This window comes from Gekko japonicus, unplaced genomic scaffold, assembly GCF_001447785.1.
Source record: "Gekko japonicus isolate JY-2015 unplaced genomic scaffold, Gekko_japonicus_V1.1 scaffold9, whole genome shotgun sequence".
Classification (NCBI taxonomy): domain Eukaryota; kingdom Metazoa; phylum Chordata; class Lepidosauria; order Squamata; family Gekkonidae; genus Gekko; species Gekko japonicus.
The window spans coordinates 1,675,521-1,696,869 of NW_015168044.1; the positions used below are offsets into that span (position 1 = coordinate 1,675,521).

General features: G+C 44.0%; 1 protein-coding gene across 1 annotated transcript in view; it reads right to left on the reverse strand.

The window, feature by feature from the left end:
- The window catches only part of ADAM9 (ADAM metallopeptidase domain 9), an 81,657-nt gene extending 60,591 nt beyond the window's left edge, over positions 1–21,066 (reverse strand). Inside the window, 1 exon segment of the mRNA XM_015414182.1 lies at positions 20,994–21,066. Coding sequence (XP_015269668.1) covers positions 20,994–21,066 — 73 coding nt within the window.
- Between the last annotated feature and the right edge of the window lie 283 nt (positions 21,067–21,349).

The window sequence follows — 21,349 nt, forward strand, 5'->3', positions numbered from 1 at the left end:
TAAGGCTTCCTTAACCTTCTTTCTTCTCAGGACAGTTGTCTGCCCATGCTACTTTGAATACAGGAAAGGCTGAGGAGGAGGACGAGGAGGCAGCTGGCTTGCTGGAGACCAGGGACTTGTCTGGGTCTTTTTTCTTGTGCAAAGAAGGGCACAGTCATGGGGTCTCCAGGGGGAAGAGGAAGCAGTGGAAATTGCCATTATTCCCCTTTTAAATTCCCAGGCAGGACTCCTTGCGGCTCTTGAGCATCTGACATTTCATCTATGTGGCTCTTACATGAAGCAAACCCCTGCTGGCTCGGATCTCAGCTCGTCTTTCTGCCTCTTGCGCCTGGCGGGAGGGAGGAACGGGGGCCCTCTAGCCCAGCCCCCCCACCCGGAAATTGGAAAGTCTACGCCCACGGAAAAGGTAAGTTCCTCATAGAACTTGGGGGGGGGGAATTCCCCTTAGTGCGAAAAATCCTTATCTTCAGCCTTCAGGTTCATGTTGTATGATAGTAATCAGAGATAGGAGATACTGTTTCATACAACCCAGATGATGAAGGCTGAAGTGGAGATACACCTTAGCTATTACAATGATTAGTTTTCAAAGCCAAAACCACACGTTTATTAGAGCCAAACCAGTGTGCAAGCTTTTGAGTTCTCCAAATCTCTTGAACGAAGGAGGAGTGGATTTTTATCAGATTTTTCTCCTCATGCCAGCATATGATATGTTTTCTGACAGGCAAAGGAAGTTCAATTTCAAACTGCTGTGGGCAAGGGACCACAAAAGTAATCATTAAACTCCATAGCAACAACTCCATCAAGTCTCTAATCTCCTCTTAGCCAGTTAAACTCAAAAGTCTGGAGTGGTTGGAGGTTAGGGTTGCCAACCTCCAGGTAGCACCTGGAGATTTCCTGCTATTAAAATTGACCTCCAGACAACCAAGTTCTGTTGCCCTGAAGAAAATGGCTTTTTTTGAGGGCAGACTCTATGGCATTGTACCCTCCTGAGGTCCCTCCCCTCGCCAAATCCCACCTCTCCCAGGCTCCACCTCCAAAATTTCCAAGTATTTCCCAACCCAGAGCTGGCAACCCTATGAAGGGGCACAAGATGCAGCAGCCTATTTATTTATTTATTTATTTTGAATTATGGTGCTGGAGAAGACTCTTGAGAGTCCCTTGGACTGCAAGGAGATCAAATCAGTCAATCCTAAAGGAAATCAACCCTGACTGATCCCTGGAAGGCCAGATAATGAAGCTGAAGCTCAAATACTTTGGCCACCAAATGAGAAGGGAGCACTCACTGGAGAAGACCCTGATGCTGGGAAAGACTGAAGGTCAAAGAAGAAGGGGACAGCAAAGGATGAGATGGTTAGACAGTGTCACAGATGCAACAAACATGAAGTTGAGCATACACCAGAGCACAATGGAAGACAGTAGGGCCTGGCGTGATGTGGTCCATGAGGTCGCGAAGAATCGGACTCGACTGTGCAACTGAACAACATTTAAAGCTAAGCAGGTCTTGGCCTGTTCAGTGCTGGGATGGAAAATTTCCAGGGAAACCTTTGAGGTCTGTGATGGAAAGGAGGTGAGAAACACATGCAACAAAATAAATAAAGCACAGGGCTTAACTGAATGATGAAAGAAAAAAGCAATGCTGAAGCTCTACAACTTTGTAGGAGAACAAACAATCTTTCCTTGCAAGGGATACGTGGGCCTATTCAAACTCCTCTTCTCCTCCACAGTAATTACTTCCAATGCGACTCCCATACTACTGGATCTGCTCAGGCAGGCAAGCTGGGAGGGGTTCCAGGGGATGAAAACAAGCTCAGCAGAAACGGCAGCTGACTGATCTTCCTGTCACTCATCCATCTAGCTCAAAGCTTGTACTCAGGAAGGGGGGCTTTGGGCTGCTGCCTGTTGCTACTGACTCTGTTCCTGTGCCTTTAACATCCCCCTGATGCATAAAAATTGAGGAAGTGAAACTTTTACCGGCATGGAGAGTAGTGGGAAAAGCCTCAGCTTCTGCATTCCTCCATGTCAGGATGTAGCTAAAGGCAGAGAAGCAAATATTGGGGGGGGGGGGGGAACCTAGTATAAAATTGTTCTTATTACGTAAATCCCCCTTTTTTCAATTCTATGAAAAATCAGTTCATTCATTCTTAATATCTACTAAGTTATACATTATTATTCTTTTCTATTTCAGAACATTTTTAAGTATGCAGCAGATTGCAGTAGGTAAAATAGATTTGTGACTCTGAGTGTGGTCGGTTGAGCCACGGAAGCCCTACGCTTCCCAGATGTGCCGGTGAGATCGCGCCTGGAAACTCCGCCTGACTTCCGTCTCTCTAGCGTGGCTAATGTTCCGTGTGACCGCAGCCATTATTATTCTTTTCTATTTCAGAACATTTTTAAGTATGCAGCAGATTGCAGTAGGTAAAATAGATTTGTGACTCTGAGTGTGGTAAAGTATGGGCAGTTGTGGCCTACCAGAAACCAAGAGAGGTGAGAGCTGAGCCTAAAAATTTCCCCATTTTAATTCCACTTCACTATCAACATACCCTCTCTCTCTCAGTCTCAGCTGGACTACCATACAGGGCTGTTGTTTTATGGATTACTGAACTCTGAGCACTCAAAATATATCCTCCTTACATACAATCTGTTGATCAATTAATATTAAATGGGTTGCGCGAAAGTAGGCTTGCAGAACATCAGCACATCCATGTACAGTGATCATCACAAGCAACACAGCTCAACAGTCTTCCAAGCCAAACTCTTTAACACAATTACCTAAGGCACATAAAATATACATGTTCAACAAGTTTATATCTTCATGGGCACAACCGTAAGCACATACATTGCAGACTGCGGTTGTCAGCCTTTTGTGTCTTATGTCTCACCAATCAAAGAACCTGGGTTCTACCATGAAAAAAACAAAAAGCTCACTTTTCCCAAGAAGGATATATACATTTGCAGGAATTCTGTTGTTATAGGCAGCATGCCAAAAGGCCACAGATGGATAATCCATGGCAGATACGGTCGGGAAGAGTTGACACATCACACTTGCAGGTGGACACGGCGACTGAGAAAGAGCAAATTCTTAGTGATCGTTATGAAAACCCTGCATCCCAATGGGGGGGCAGCCCTTGGCTACAAACCCCCAGGAAACTGGGGGTGCAGCAGGGTGGCGATTCAGCCAAGTGGAGTCCTATGATGCTACAACATCACTTCCAGGTGCAAAACCACAATCCAAAATTCTATGGGGGAATCCTAGAGTGTTCCATGATGTGGTAACATCACCAATGCTCCCTCTAAGCTGTGGAGTCTTGTGAACAAGAATTCTACTTTGTGAGCTACTGGCATTAAACTTGTGAGCAAGTGATTTGGCTACTGCATAAATTAGTGAGCTCTGGAGCCCTCCTTCCTGAGCTAAGACGAAAATCTGTGAGCCCGAGGCTAAAAAACTGTGAGCTAGCTCACACTAACTCATCTTAGAGGGAACATTGAACATCACTTCCAGTTATGAAGCTGGGAGTGACATCACAGCATTGCAGGATGCTATTCCCCCCCATTCCCCACCCCTGCCCTATCAAGCAGCAGCAGGGAACCAAGGACAAAGTTTTACTTAAAGGCTTATGTCTCAAACACAGTACATGAGATGAAAAATTAAACTGTAAGTCTTTTCATATGCTCCACTGCTACTTATAACTTATTAAAGCACTAAGGCTTTGAAGAACCACTTTGCTGTCAGGAGTGTAATGAGCCCATGTGGGAGTAAGATAAGGCATGCAAAATATGTAAACTGTGTGGTTCCATAAGAATATTGGCTCTGAAGAAGAAGCAGAATCGAAACTCTCTCAGCCGACAGGAGACGTCAGCCAGCCTGCTGTTCAGCCTCCCTGCAGACCTGGAAATTTGGCAACTTAGAAACAGCCAAGAAGACCACAGTGTATTCAAGGACTGTGCAACAGCGTATTAATTGGCCTTGCTTGGAAAGTTTTTGTACATGTGCATTTGTTTCAAAGCCTTAGTGCTTTAATAAGTTATAACTAGTAGTGGAACATACTAAAAGACTTACAGTTTAATTTTTCATCTCATGTATTGTGTTTGAGACATAAGCCTTTAAGTAAAACTTTATGTCCTCAGACCTTGAGCAATTTGTTATCTCCACGGGATATTTTGGTTTTGTTACTGTGTTTAGTATCTCCGTGGTCCCGCTGTGTTCAGGGAACCAAGGACAAGGCAGGAGGTTGCCTGCTTTTGCCTCCCTAGTCCCACCCAGACGGCTTCTGTCAGGGCTCTTTTTCTGCTGGGAGAGGTGCCACCACTCTCAAGAAGCAAATGAAGTTTTCAATCTGTATACTGAAAACTCATGAACTTTTAAACATTTTTAAAAGAATTTTGTCGAAGAGGTTCCGGGACTCCGTTCCAGTGTGTTACCCCAGAAAAGAAGCCCTGCCACTGGTTGAGAACCACTGATGTAACCAAAGTGATCCATATTTTCCCACAGAAAATAGTTGGGATGGGATCAACAACTGATCCTGACACCAAAGGAAGATCCACACATTTTGCATGATTTGTGACAGACTATTTACCCCAACTTCTCTTTAACAGCAAGCACATTGCAACTGCTACTTGAAAGGGAAGACTGGGGGTAGGGGGGTGGGGGAGTACTATTTAACACATTTCTCTCCTGCCAGCTTCCTGTTTACTACTGCTTAGTGTGTTCCATCATTATTTTAATTGTAATTACCATTTATAATATCCCTATGGGCTACTGGCTGTGGGACATATATTTTCAAATAAAACAAACATTAAGGCATCACGCTGAGCACAGACTTCAACTTTGCACACTGCAGCTGCCAAGGTTTATTTTGAATTGTGTCCTAGGACTACTGTCCTAACATTGCTTTACCAAAATCACCTTTGTGGTTTTCAGTAAATTGCAAAGTAAATGGATACAGCAGACAAAGGAGAGCTTTCAGCGGGAGGAGGGGTCAGGCAGTGATCTTTGTTATGTGAACTGAGATATTTACAAGCACGTCCCTACAGGAGCTGCGGTGGCTCAAGTGGTTAAGACGCTGAACTGCAGGCTGTGGAAGGTCAGTAGTTCAGCAGTTCGAGACCCGAGTTGCCGCATGATGGAGTGAGCTCCCATCTCTAGTTCCAGCTCCTGCCAACCTAGCAGTTCGAAAGCAAGAAATTGCAAGTAGATAAATAGGTACCACTTCGGTGGGAAGGTAACAGAACCCATCTACAAGAGAGTTATGATTCACTTTGGGACACTGACCCACAGCTAGAGAACCACTACAGTTAGAACATTCATTGAAGAAGTGATAACTCCCTATTGTCTGTGCATCCCAAGCAGACTGAAATTATACTTTTTATTACCTGAAATTACTTCTCTACAAAGGACCAAGGTTCCTTGGAGGCAGGGAAAACACTGTGTATCTTTAATTCGGCAGAATGTTCAGCACTACTGACCGAAAGGCTGTATTTCACAGCCATTTTGCACCATGCAAATAGAGGTAAACCCAGTTTTGCCATGGAGCCTCCTAACACCTCCTCCGCCAGCTCACTGTGCTCATCTCCTCCTCCTTCCTGGCCTCGCAACCCATCTACAAGAGAGTTATGATTCACTTTGGGGTACTGACCCACAGCTAGAGAACCACTAAGTTAGAACATTCATTGAAGAAGTGTTAACTCTCTATTGTCTGTGCATCCAGAGCCGTAAAAAAGCAGATTGAAGTTATACTTTTTATTACCTGAAATTACTTCTCTACAAAGGACCAAGGTTCCTTGGAGGCAGGGAAAACACTGTGTATCTTTAATTCAGCTTTCTTCACGTTTTGTGCCACTGTGTTCCATGGGAAATGAAAGTGTTATCTGGGACTCAAACCCGGTTCTCCCAGCTTAGAGTCCGCACACTTAACCACTACACCAAACTGGCTCTGCAAGGGCAATGCAAGGGAAGTACTCAGAAAATGCTAAGGGTAAGGAAGCTCCATACACTTGCCTTTCACGGTGTCCTCTGTTTCCCTCAAGTGGGTATTCACCAGCCACAACATGTTTCTTCAGTCAACAAGACAATGAATTCATTTACATTCACACTGATTTTCAAGAGCAAAAAAAAAGTTCAAACTTCAAAAGCACTGTTTAATTCAAACTCAGGAAAACTACCAAATTTGAGACTGGTGTGAAATTTCATAATGACTCCACACCGATCCAGTGAGCTCGTTACTGAGCTAGATGGTCTAACAGTCTAATTCTCAGTATAAAGCAGATTCATATGTTCCATCCTCCCTTCTTCAACCTATTTGTCGTTAGAAATAAGATACATGGTTCATCAGTGCATTTCTCAAACTGGGATCCAAGCTCTTATGGAGGTCCATGAGGGTACTTCAGGAGGCCTTTGAGTTCTTTGAAAAGACAGAGACCTCCTCACAACCACCCAGCTAATTTGAAAACAGAACTCAGTTTTCCAATAAAGGCTTAACATCTTCAGGAAGAGGACAGAATTGGCCTTCTTGTATTTGGAAAGGTGTGAGCCCATAGAGTTGCCACCACCTGTATTCAACTAGCTTCCAGATCACTTCACTAAAAACACTAACTAGAAAATGTGCTGATTGGACAGGTCAGCCCTAGATAACTCTACTTGGTTGATAGATTCAGTTGGGGTAGCCATGTTGGTCTGAAGCATCAGAACAAAGTTTGAGTCTAGTGGCACCTTTAAGACGAACAAAATTTTATTCATGGTATAGCTTTTGTGTGCAAGCATGTGTTGGTTTTAAAGGTGCCACTGGACTCAAACTTTGGTCTAGTTGGTTGAGTGACAAAAATTGATTTGGTTTTCACTTTATTTTCGATTGCAAAGTGTTTCACCATGAATAAGAGACACAACACTCCGCGTTCATCACAGACAAGAGGGTTTCACCTGAATGCTAGAAGTTCCTGTTTTGTGTGATGCTGATTGCTATTTCTATTAGCTGCTCTGAGAGTTTCAGGCCTTTCCCACCCTTGTTCATTCAGCCTCTAGCTACCAGTTACTAACCAGTAAGTGCATTTCTTGCTGTCTCCAGAGCAAAATCCCTTCTAATCAAGGAGTAAGGCTGATTAGAACCTGGATTTTGAGTTATGGCTCCACAGAGTCAGCTACCCACTAAGATCTGATCTTGTAGTGTAAGCCATGTACAGAATTCTTCTTTTATCTTAAACTGGCTTTTAAAGTTTAGCTGATGAGATTCTTATACGGTTTGAAGGATGCAAGTGGACAGAAGTCTCTGCAAGACACATGTGGCCTGACATGCACTTTGGAAGGGCACTGTCCAGCACGTGGTATATATGCTGACAAGGAGGTAAAGGAGGGCTTGAGGGGACCATGAAAACCTGAAAATAAAAACAGCAAGTCCTCAGCTTGGTACAGTCTGAGAATGTTTGGCTTCTCATAGATATGTCTCAATGCACATCCTTGCTCTGGAGCTCCCCATTAGATACTGAGTCCCTGGTCCTTGCTTTCTTTCATTTGGCATTGCACATGCTCATAGTATCATGAGGTAGGCAACTAGAGCATCATCAACCACAAGCAGCATCGGGGTACAGTATACATGGTGGCCAACAGAAGTGAGAGTGGAGTTGTTCCTCACGGCAAATATGAAGGCCTGGGGTGGGGGAGGGTTCAGAAAAACACGGGGGACTTCCCCCCATTTTTTCCATTAGAAAATGTGAAGAGCACAGGAAAAAATATCCTACTGGGGGAAAATGTGGAAAAAATGAAATGCTTTTTATTAAGATTTTACTCACTCAAAATGTGACACTGAAAAAAATTATGTACAGCCATCTACAGCATCCGAAAATGATAATCCCTGTATATACTGTAGACATATATAATATATTTTCAAGAATGTGTTCATTGTTTAAATGTGAATACTTTGGGTGACAATTAACATGCTATAATGTGTTTGATAATGGTAGATTTTTAGAATTCAGTGTTTTCAATGTTTTAAACTTAAACTTGATATCCAGATATGTTGTCAGTCCTACTGCTGATTGTATAAGATTTTCCCCCCCAATCCAAATAATACACTTACTTTTGTTTACTACAAAGTTTATTTTCTAATCTCAATTTTTTGCAATTTGAGAGGTAGGAAAAAAATAATACATTTGTGAAGGCAGAAAAGAAGTAATACAGCTCTGTCTCAAGTACTGGATATATTTGCAGTCTTTCTTGTTGAAAGCTAACGCATATATACGTATAAATTCTATAAATATGCCAAAAAGTGCCATTTTTATACTAAGTTATAAATGATTACTTTTATGTTGTTAATGCGGTAAAATAAGTGTATGCTGAATAGTTAAGTATTACATATACTTTATTTTTTCTCAAACTTTCCATTTTTACAGGGGGGGGGTTCCCTCATGGCTTCAAAAACTGGAAATTTTACACCTCTATTTTTCATCCAGCGATCTATCTGAATGATGATGATCTAGACCTATATGAAGACTTAAGTGAATAATTCAGCTTGATAACACTTGGACCAGGCTTGCCTGCGATCCTATCTACAGAGAAACACAGGAACAAAGCTGAAAGAGGTTTGAGTTTTATTGCCGCAAACTAAACCAAACAAAATAAACAAGAGTGACACAGTGTCCATTTCACCCTCATTTTTGCTGAGAGAAGCAACCAGCATCAAAGGCAAAATGCTCCCTGGATGTCAGTACCATCTGTATCAGGCATACCAATCCTTTAAATTAGCATTAGGTAGTTAATTCAAAGCCTGAAATACACAATTAAAAATTTACAAGTTAGCAAACACAGCAATTGCTGTCCCTATAATTAGGAAAATTGTTTACAATAAAGGCACAGTAGACATTGATGTGCTTGTGATTTGAGAGGTTTCTTCCCACCACACCCCATTTGCTCTAGAAAGAAAAGACATCATTTACTTTACATACTTTTCTACCCGTGTCTCTTATACATTTGGAAAAAATGGGGAAGGGAAACAAACAAACAAAAACCCCTTCTTCCATCCATCAACCACCAGTTTTAGAATGCTACTGGACAATTGCTCTAACATCTGCCCTTGACAAAATCTGACAATAATGCACTGGCAGACAAATTTTATTTACTAATTTTTGGAATGACTAGTTTCAAAGCCGTGTTCAATCCCATGAGTATTTTGTTTTTGTTTTGTTTTTTGCATTCATTAGGAATCATTATGGGCTCTAGAGAGGCAACAGAATGAGATGGCAGGATTCAGAGGGGTACAATGAGCTGTACAACTTCAGATTGTATGTGGGAAGATTCATATTTTAAATGTTCACCCATATTGGAAGACTGGGGGGGGGGAACAAAAATAATTATCCTTCCATTCATCCTAGAAACGAAAACATTAGCACACCAGAATGAAAGGTTCTTGCCTGGTTCTTTGCAGGCTGTGCTAGTTTTCCACTTACAAGGAATTATTCATGTAGGGGAACTCTGAAACACTGCAGTGGTTCACCCAGGCTCTGAAGTGGCATCACTTATTCTAGGAATGAAAGCCAGGGCAGTAGAAACACAGAGGCAGTCACGCAGTGAAGTTGGGAGAAGCATTTCTGGACTCACCTTGCCTCCTTCAGTTGAATCCTGTCTAGACTTCTGGTACATCACTGCAAACTTGGACCGTATGGATGACCGAGGATGTACTGAGCTCTCTGAGAGGGAAGAATGCAGTCTATACTGTTAGAAAAGACCTCCCTATCTTTAAAATACAGGGAGGCAAACCAACCCCACCTTTACCTCACCCAATTCTACCAAATGTGTGATTACTACAAACTGGCTGTGAAGGAAGCGCGAAACCCACCCACAAGGTTAAGTATGTGATGTCTTTAGTTGCTAAGTGACTATTCATCAGCTACTGACAGTAGCCAACGTACCTCTTGTTTCCTCTCTGCCCAGCTCCAGAGAGTTTTTGTTTGCTATCAACTGACCTGGGAAGTTCCTGGGTTGGATGGTCTGCTATATGGTGGTGGCAAGCTGACATCTCTATAGAGGTGGCTTCAGGAGGAGAACAGCCCATCACCACCAAGGCCAAAACGATCCATCAGGAGTAATTAATGTTTACAATTTCCATGGGGTCCACTTTGTGACATCTACTGTGCCATCGGAAGCCCCACATCCAGTGACAACAGACATTGTTTCTCTCTGCGCCCTTTTCATGATGCAGGAGGCATTCAGACAGATGGTCACAATGCCATTCCTTGACTTGCTTGTGCTTCAGGTGTTCCACTGCATGTCTGGAAATTCCACACAAGAGTCCTCAAAAACCCAACCACTTTAAATACTAAGGTGTGCTACTACAGCCCGCCATATCAATCGGTGTAGTTACAACAATTATTAGTGGCTAGAAATGCACCAGAAATGATCACAACGGAAGCATTCCTCATTATCTCTGTATCAAATAGACTTGGATCACACTATGTGCATTATGTCCCACTAATTTTAAAGGAATCTTAGTTCTGTACAGTATGTCTAGGTTCAGAACACCAGCCTAGCAGCACAAACTACTCCAGTCCAAGCCCACTTACTTCAATTCATTTAGCTTAGAGTAACTCCAAATAAAACTGCAGTGTGGGAACTATCTTCACTTGGGACTTGCATATATTTGTGAAATCACACACACTATATCCAAAAAGGATCCAGGCAAACTCTTTGTTCTTGATGTTAATTTCCTCTGTGTGTATATATATCCTGTACATTTTAATCTGTACAATTAACCAAGAACTGACATAGTATCTAAGAGGTGTTGGCGTGGGAACTTTTCCTGCTTCCTGTGTCGTGCCCTATTACCAAAGACCTGTACTAACTCAGGGCCATTTAGGTGTTATTATGGCCATTAGGCAGGTGATTAATAACAAGCAGTTTCTGCATGGTTTGAAGAACATTTAGATGATCAGTCTACATGAACAGGCCCTAGCCATGGGGATCTCTCACCCGGAATCAGCACCATGGTAGCAAAGGTGTGCCGGAGGAAACATTCACAGAACTGGGCTCTTGTGCATGAGTAATTTAAACCATTTCCCAGATATATGGGATTGTTCGCAGGTCACTGGCTCCCTTGTGCATGAGTAATTTAAACCATTTCCCAGATATATGGGATTGTTTGCAGGTCACTGGCTCCCATGCAGCTCCAGACTGCCTCAGATCCACACAATGTGTTGGCCCCACAGTACAAGTTCCAGTCACAGAAGATGATTTCCCCACCTTTCCCCTCCCAATGTGGTCCATGATGTCCCCCAAATCCTGTTTACAGGGAGGGGAGGGAGTGGGAAAGTTTGTTCCACTAAAGATGCTTGGCATTCAGTGTACAACCACCAGACAGTGACTGTTCACAGCAAAAACCCTTATTGTTAGAATTTCTGAAGAACAACCATTCTCAAGGCAAACTTACAAACTTCTTATCCTGACCCCTCTGCTAAATCCAATGGTTTGAGGGCCTTAGAACTCTGTCAGTATTTGAACATAGGGCATATATCTAACAATTGCATATGGATTCATTTTTAGATATTTGGAAACCTTTTATAGAAATTTACGTGTAGATCTCCACCTCCCTTTTTACTCTGAGTTCCCTGCCCAGAAAAGGATCTTTTATTCTGTATTTTTATGTATTCTTTTATTCTGTATTTTTATTAAGTTATATATTGAATTTTAATGTTTTTGTATATTTTATGGCATTATGCCTTCTGTCCATCGCCCAGAGTGTGGCATAAACTGGGATAGGGTGATTAATGAATCTAATAAATAATAATAATAATCTCCCGTCACTGTTGTCATCAGGGGCCATTTCCTGCAGGAGTGAACAGGAGCAGAGCTCTGGCAGTAAGGAACCCAGGGGGCGGGCACATGCAACAAGCCCCGCCCCCTGCACCCAGCAGCCCTCAGTCAGGCCACGAGGAGCAAGAAGCAGACAGGTAAGTTGCAGAGCCCCCCCTGGCCCACCTTCAGGTACAAGCTCTCCCTCCTCTGTTAGGGCAGATCTGCGCGTTCCCCCCCCATACCTAGCAATCCAAAACAGTCCAGTGGCACCTTTAAGACCACGTTTTATTCAGGTACAAGCTCTCCCTCCTCTGTGAGGACAGATCTGCACGTTCCCCCCCCCCAATAGCTAGCAATAAAACAGTCCAGTGGCACCTTTAAGACCAAGTTTTATTCAGGTACACGCTCTCCCGAGCGGTGGGTGTTGCCTTCTGACACACTTCTGGTGATGTCAGGGGGTGTGGCATATGCAAATACTAATGAGTTATGCTAATGAGCTCCTGCACCTCATTTTCTACTAAATGACCCCTAGTTGTCATATTTTTTTTCTACTTTATATATACTTTTTTCTTACTCTATTTTGTTGTGGGGTTATGAGTTTTTCCCCCTTGTTCTTTTTGCTGTTTTTTTAAAGTTAATAAACAAACAACTTCTTCTCCTGACACCTATAACACATGTAACACCTGCAAGGAAGACCACAGTAATAACCAACAAAACAACATCATCTATATACATGTTTGCTATTGTTACACAAATGCACCAGGAAATATATCACATAATGATGAGTAATATGCAATTATTTCTCCATAAAGTACCTTCAGCATCCCAATTTCAAACAAATTGGGTTAGATCGAAAGAACAATGACTGGAAGCAAAACAGCCACTAGCACTGTTTCACAAACATTTGCTGTGCAAGGGGCTATACAGGGCTATAATAGGTGGGTTCTAAAGCAGGCATTCAGAAAAGCACCTTTAGATTAGTTTCAGTTCTCTCACACAATGCTCCAACAAAGTGATCTGCAACATTATTGTATAATTGCTTTATAATGTATCATGGATGTCCAAACAAAAATACCCATTACCACTTGCCAATGTCACATATGTCATCTGAATTATATTCATTGCCTTTGCCTATCAAGACTTGTGAACAAGTCATGGCTGCAACCAAAGCAAACAATACCCCTTTAAAAAGCACAAGCTTATCAGCATAAAGAAAGTTAATAAGGAATTCCTAACGAACGCGGGTTGGCTCCTATGGCTCCCTACCAACTATGGTCACCCTCTGCTAGGTCTCTCAGTGATGGAGAAAAAAATTTCTCCAACAGAGACTTCCTGTGGAGGTATTCTTTCTTTATTGGAGGAAGACTTGATGGAAGGGATCTGCAAGTAGAGGTATCCAGGAGCAGAGGTATCAATTGGTGACTTTGATTACTATGCAATTGTTATTACTGACTGATGTTGACATTTGGGTTTTAATGATTGTTTATATTTATGTTTTAACTATGGTACCCTGTTATACGGTTGTAACCCACCCTGAGCCTGCTATGCAGGGGAGGGAGGGCTAGAAAGCAAATAAATAAATAAGATCCAGTTTAGTCGTTGTTTGTAATATCCAGTTTAGTCCTTTACCATGGCCTTGTTCATCGGTACTGTTTTATTTATTTATTTATTGTTTGTTTTGATATATAGCCTGCCCTCCCCGCAAGCGGGCTCAGGGCGGCTCACAAATAGGGCACATGCCAGTATATAAAGCAGGTTAAAAGCCACATAAAAACAGTCATGTACTGTTTATACCATGATTACTGTTATACCATGTTTACTGTTATACCATGTTTACATTTACTGTTTATACCATGCACTTGAATTGTTCTAGGCAAAGATGCTCGGATCTTGCTCAATGGCTCAGTAGCCAAACCATCAATGGCAAACCATTGTTTATGCTACCCAATAGGCTGAAACCACTATACCACCATGGTTCTCATTTTAACTCAGAATACAGGGCACAAAGTCACATGAGGGCTAGAATGTTATGCTATGGGAGTTCCGTTGACCCCAAACATACCTGGATCATCCAGTTGCAAAGAATTATCCCTGGCATTACAGAATGCAAACTTCATTCCCTGATACACAGACTACTTAATACAAACATTCACAAGTGAGTTCTGGTGGAATAAAATCAATTACTGAATATTTGATTGAATAAAATCAAGTACTGCCGCTTATAGAGTAAAAGGTGTGAAATGTTTTTAACAGGACTAATGAAAACTATATAGCATAGAGAGCAAGCTTCACTTCCCAGATTGTGATGAAATGTTTTATTTGAAAGTTTGTGTACTATGCTGTGAGCCTGAGTTGATCCTATGAGGAAAGGTTAAGGCGCTTAGGGCTCTTTAGCTTGGAGAAACGACGACTGAGGGGTGACATGATTGAGGTTTATAAGATTATGCATGGGAAAGAGCAGGTAGAGAAAGAGGTACTTTTCTCCCTTTCTCACAATACAAGAACTCGTGGGCACTCCATGAAATTGCTGAGCGGTCGGGTTAGAACGGATAAAAGGAAGTACACCCAAAGAGTGATTAACACTTGGAATTCACTGCCACAGGAAGTGGTGGCAGCTACAAGCATGGACGGCTTCAAAAGGGAATTAGATAAGCATATGGAGCAGAGGTCCATCAGTGGCTATTAGCCTACTACTGCTTCTAGATTTTCCCCCCAATGCACAAGCATATTTACCTGCATTTTTTGCCAAATACAGTCTTCTTTTTTCAGTAGTAAATATTCACTTGAGTTCCATTGCAACATCTCAGTATCTAAGAATGGTCAGTCACCAAGAACTGAAGCTCACTTCAGCTGTTGCAAGAGAAGTGGAAGGGGAGTTTGGCTGGGGGAACAACCTCACCCAGAGCCAAGGAACAGTAAGGAAGTTTTTGTCTTGCAGGGAAAGAAGACTTGGGATGGAGACTGCTGAAGACTGGGAAAGCAAGACAGTGAGGAAACATCTTTCATTAGGCCTTGAAACCAGAAGGTTGTCTACTTTCTTTGGAGGAATGCACTAGATTTTACATAACAATTCAAAATAACCAGCCAAATCTATATGCCTAGAATGGTATATACTTTGTTGCTAACGTGGCACTATTATTGCCAAACTCCGTGCCAAGAAAACGGTCCACAATCAGTGTACATCACTCAGATTAAGGGAATTTGCATATATTTAATTAACACAATTTATTTTGCTTTTGCAAGTCAGAGGGAGGAGCAAACTGCTACACAGAGTATTCAAAAGTTAACCACAGGAACTTCTATTCTCCCACCCCAAAGAGCTCATTGTAATATCTGTAGAATGCCAAATATTGCTTTTAAATTTTATTAAGTAGCTTATTGAGATAATGTACAGAAAATGCTTATATTCAGATCAGTAGTCATGTCAGTCTAAAGCAGCATGCACACGAAAGCTTATACCCACAATAAAACTTTGTTGGTCTTAAAGGAGCCACTGGACTCAAACTTTCTTCAGAAAAGAGAAATCTCTCAAGTAATACATAATGCCAGCAAATCTCTCAAGTTATAAATAATGCCAGCGAACATAATGCACCATCCACCGTGCTCTTGCGCAATTCCCATTCTTTTCAGTGGGGCTTGTGCATCCAATTTGTCTGTTCCCCATTCCGACACCCTTCTTGAGATTCAACATTCACCAACCGGGGCCTCTGTTCCAAACCCCGATCCAGAAACTCATGCAGCCATTCCAAGACCTACCAGGCTGTCAGCAAAATCAGCCTATAAAATCAAGTGTATGTAAACACGTATTGGCTAGCCTTTAGCCACTGAGTGCCAAACATCAGTATTTTCACAATCAAGCCTTGCATGCCAAACAGTCACTGCATGAGCCAAACGTGTAATCCCAAGAGTTCAAACATGTGTTTATTTGCAACACATTCATGCTATGCCACCTCAACAACCAAAACTTACAGCTGTGCAAAAAAAGAGAGAGAAAACCCTTTTCTGCTATTATAAGAACATAAAGAGGAGCCATTGTGCATCCTGGACAGTGGCCCATCTAGTCCACTGTCATGTTTTTAGCAGTGGCCAGTCTGATGCTACAGGAAATATCACAATCGGGGCCCACAGGCAACAGCCCTCACCTACCAACTGCTTCTCAGCATCTGACAACCCAATGTGGAATAACCTTAGAGGCCCCATTTGGCTATCACCAGTGTTCCCTCTAAGCTGAGTTAGTGTGAGCTAGCTCACAGTTTTTTAGCCTCCGGCTCACACATTTTTGTCTTAGCTCAGGAAGGGATGGCTCCAGAGCAAACTAATTTATGCAGTAGCCAAATCACTTGCTCACAACTTTAATGCCAGTAGCTCATAAAGTGGAATTTTTGCTCACAAGACTCCACAGCTTAGAGGGAGCATTGGCTATCACAGCTAATAATTGACAATAAACCTGTGTTTCATAAGCCCCCTTAAATCTATCTAAGCCACTGACCATCACATCTTGTATCAGTGAGTTCCACAGATCAACTACCCATTGTGTGACTAGTACGGTACTTCCTCCTATCTGTATGGAATCGAACACCAATCAGCCTCATACGGTAACCCTGAGTTTTAGAATTACAGTAGAAGGAGAAAAGTTTTTCTCTATTCACTACACTGTCCATAATTTTGTAGACATGTCACTCCTGCAGTTCCCTGTTTTCCCTAACTAAAATGCTTTAATAATGTAAACCAAATGCTTTAGTCTTGCCTCACAGGACAAGCACTTTAACCCTCATCATTTTGGTTGTCCTTCTCTGCATTTTTTTTCAATTTCCTTTTTGAGATCCTGCAACCAGAACTGTGGTGGCTCAAGTGGTTAAGACGCTGAACTGCAGGCTGTGGAAGGTCAGTAGTTCAGCAGTTCAAGACCCGAGTTGCCGCATGACGGAGTGAGCTCCCGTCTCTAGTTCCAGCTCCTGCCAACCTAGCAGTTCGAAAGCAAGAAATTGCAAGTAGATAAATAGGTACCACTTCAATGGGAAGGTAACAGCGTTCCGTGCGCCTCGGTGTTTAGTCATGCCGGCCACGTAACCATGGAAACATCTTTGGACAGCGCTGGCTCTTCGGCTTTGAAATGGAGATGAGCACCGCAACCCTAGAGTCGGACTCGACTGGCTTTCGAGCAAGGGAACCTTTACCTTTACTTTAACCAGAACTGCACACAATATTCCATATTAAACCACACCAGTGACCAGTTCTTACTGCCCTTCCCAAAGATCCCTCGTATGGAATTCCTTTTTTTTACTGCTGCTGCACATTGAGTCCACATCTGTAGTAAGATATCCATCGCAACCCCAAGGCCTTTGTCTTGATTTGCCATTGCCAGCTCAGACCCCATCAGCATACATGAAATCAGGAGGGAAAACTCTCCAGATCTGCATCATTTTGCACATAAACTAAGCTTCGCCTGCTCCCCTGCAACTAATTCACCCCATTTGGAGAGTTCATAGAATCAGGATCACAGAACTGGAAGGGGCCATACAGGCCATCTAGTCCAACCCCCTGCTCAGTGCAGGATCAGGTCCTTCAGGAGAGCCTCACTATCCACCCGTGCTTGGTGTCACGCAGCCTCACTGATCACCCCCAATTCATATCTACATAATTTGAATAGCCATGGTCCCAAAACAGATGCCCAGGGGACCCCTCTGCTTGGTGTAATGGTTAAGTGTGTGGACCTTAATCTGGGAGAACCAAGGTTTGATTCCCCACTCCTCCACTTGCACCTGCTGATGTGACCTTGGGTCAGTCACAAGCTCTGGCACAGCTGTCCTTGAAAAAGGGCAGTTTGTGTCAGAGTTCTCTCAGCCCCACCCACCTCACAGGGTGTCTGTTGTGGGGAGGGGAAGGGAAAGGAGCTCCCTTCACTGTGAAAAGTGCCCATTTATTCTCACCCTCTGCTTCTTCTTTCCTAACCAATTACCAGTGCATGAAAGGACATGTCCTCTTATCCTAGGATTGTTAAGCTTACTCAGAAGGCTTTGGGTGAGGCATCCTGGCAAATGCTTTTTGTGAGTCCAATTACACATTGTCTTCCAGGTCACCCCTGTCCACTCTCAAAGAACCATACAATTTAGTGGGCCAGAATATCCCTTTACAGAAGCCGTGCTAATATTTCTACTCATATACCCAAGAAATACGTTAAAGTAAGCAGTGTATAATTTCCCAAATGCTCATGGATCCTTTAAAATATATATATCAGTGACCTCAGTTATTTTCCAGTATTCTGGCACAGAGGTAAAAGTTAATGACTAATATTTTTGTGAGACAATCAGCAGTTTCATTTTTTAGTTCTTTAAGAGCTCTTGGGCATATACCATTCAGACCCAGTGATATGTTCATTTTCATTTTGTCAATTCACTCTAGATCATCTTTGGACACGTCTCCGTGGCTAAGTTTTTCACATATCCTCCCCAGAATTTTTGATTTAGGGACAGGTAAGTAATCTCCCAAAGGAGCTGCGGTGGCTCAAGTGGTTAAGACACTGAACTGCAGGCTGTGGAAGGTCGGTAGTTCAGCAGTTCGAGACCTGAGTTGCCGCATGACAGAGTGAGCTCCTGTCTCTAGTTCCAGCTCCTGCCAACCTAGCAGTTCGAAAGCAAGAAATTGCAAGTAGATAAATAGGTACCACTTCGGTGGGAAGGTAACAGCGTTCCTTGTGCCTTGGTGTTTAGACATGCCGGCCACATGACCATGGAAACGTCTTCAGACAGCGCTGGCTCTTCAGCTTTGAAACGGAGATGAGCACCGCAACCCTAGAGTCAGACTCGACTGGCTTTCGAGCAAGGGAACCTTTACCTTTAAAGTAATCTCCCTGACCTGGATAACCCAGGCTAGCCCAATCTCATCAGATCTCAGAAGCTAACCAGGGTCACTCTTGGCTAGTAAGTCGATGGGAGACCTCCAAGGTCAGCTGTGACTTGAGAGCACTTCCCACCAACACGAAATAATCTCCGAGCATAGTGAAGAGATTTGACCCTTCCTATCAAATTCCTTTTAACTCACATTTCCGTAGCTGCTTCTTTTCAAGTTGAATGTGGCTGGGCTGGACTTTCCAAGCAACTTACTGCTCGCATATATGATGACTTTGATAATATGGTCATTGTTCCCTGGCGGTTCAACCGCTTTTACCTCCCGCACCAAATCCAGGTACCACTCAGGATCAAATTCAGGGTCACCTCCTCAGTTGGCTTCATAACTTATAGTGCACAGTCATTTTACTTGTCACCTGTAGAAATGTGTCATCATTTGAGCAAACATTTCCCCAACCAATATCAGGTTAATTGAAGCCCCCCATTATGACACTACTAGAAATAATGCCCGTTGCGGAAATAAATACAACGAGATCTAGAAAGAGGCTCTGGGAGAGTGCTCTGGCTTTGGGCAAACAGTGTCAGTTTCCTGTGGCGACCTCAGCAGGGTTTAATGACAGAGTCCACTGTTTTCTCCAGAGGGACTGAAGAGCATTTGTATGTTTGAGTTATCTGTAGCCCTCACCTGGAGAGTGGTAACCATTGTTACCCATTCTCCTCTCCCCTATGAGGTATGTTATGCAACTGAAAATTCCAACTGCCTTGCGGGGAGGGGGGGGGAGTTTGAGGTGTGGAATGGACTAAAGTCCAATCAGCTTCCATATGCAAAAGACCAGGTTGTCGCAGCAGTTGTGGTGTGGGCGGGACCCGGGCTTTGCCTTCTGATTGGTGGCGATATATGCTGAGGAGCAGTGCCATCAGCCATACACTAAGGGAGTGCATTTTAGAATTAGAACTTTGGCACCCACTATTCAATTATATATAAGGACAGATTCTCACCAGCTCCAGCTCCCAACCTCCATCCTTAGACCACCCCCAAAGCTTTGGTCTGTGGAGCAATAGGGCACTCCAATCTTTATCACTAAGAGCCACTATGGTCCCCCTTGCACCACCCAGACCCAGCACAAGCATCATCTGAATACCAGCTGTATGACTCCAGCTTCAGCGTAACCAGGGCCACGAGAATTCTGTCCCACTAATACTTCCCCTCTCAGTGGCCCTGCAAGAAAATCCCCTGCCATGGCTACCCAGAAGAGTATCAAACATCAGCTTAATTAAGAGACCAATCTGATCAAAATCCATGAAGTCTACATAAAATTGCAGCCGTTTAATCTGTGGGGGTTTCATAAACTATCCTCCATCCACCACTACTCAAATTTCTGTGCAGAGGTGGGTGGGGGTTATATATATTGCCCATGCACCTGGGGATCCTGTCCTTTGCATGCTCCAAGCTGGGGAGGCCGGCTTTACCTGACCACCAAGGCTTTGCCACCAAGTGCTGATTCCCAACCAGGAGCCTCATCCCAGTCCCTGGCAAGGATACTCACAAACCGACACTTCACAGTTTGTTTTAGCATCTGCCTACAACATCCTAAGCAGGCGCCAAAGCAAGCATACAAATAACAATAAAACGGTCCCGAAAAGGTGGAGATCTTTCAGAGCACCCCATCAAAGCCTTCCTCAAACACCACAGATTCAGGTGGGGTAGCCGTGTTGGTCTGAAGCAGCCCTCCAACTTTGTCCTTCAAGACCAGGAATGCTGGCACACCCTACCCTATCAAGAAGCGCTGGGGAGGAAAGGCAGTTGGTGAGTTTTCCCACTGGATCGTCAGATACTTTAGGATCAGCTTAGGGCAGAGAGCGAAGTGCTTTCCCGTGCGCTCCCCACCCACACAGCCTCTTGGCCGGGAAACAGGCAGTCCGAAGACAGACACGGCCACCTCCACAACCACATTATTCTCTGCGACTGAACGGATGACTCACTCTTAGCCTTATTTGCTGCCGCCCTCCACAGTTGCCCCATTTGGCAGTGACGTTCAAGGGCTGAGATCGCCCCCCCAATAATTCCTGGAACGGAAAGGAAGGCAGGAAGGTGCCACTGCTCAGATGAGGCGTCCACCTCACCAGAGCCTCTCCAGAGGAGTTGGGAATGAGCTCTCCTCCTGGGCACAATGCTGGGGCTGCCCCGATCACACCACATGCGTCTCTCTGCGTCCAGGACGGTGCGTTGGGGGCAGGACGGAGCGGGGGGGGTTCATTAACAAAAGTGGGGGAGGAAGAAAGGAAAGGGGGCGATGCAGCGCTCGGCGACGTCCACGCAAAGGGAAGAGATGGGCTGGGGAGAGGGGAGCCTTCCCCCATCTCGGACTCACCTGGCCGATCGGCCTGCAGGCTCAGCGCCCCGAAGAGCAGGAGTAGAAAAGTGCCACTCGCGGCCCCAGCCATCCCTGTCCCTTCGCCCGGATCAGGGCTCAGGGCAAGCGGCTGCTCCAGTTATGGAGCCTGCGCGGCGCGGCCTCCTGGTGCCGGGAACACCCCCGGGGAGGAGCCGTCTCCCCCCACCCATCAGCATGAGGGACTAGCATAGGGGAGCCCAGCGGATTCCGGATTCGGGAGATCTCCAAGTGGGCCCAAGTTTCTCAGTTCTGGTCGCGGGGATCAGCGAGGATCTGGGGGATCTCCCCTTCTTTTGTGCGCCTGGCGTGTGTCGGAGGGGAGGTAGGCCCCC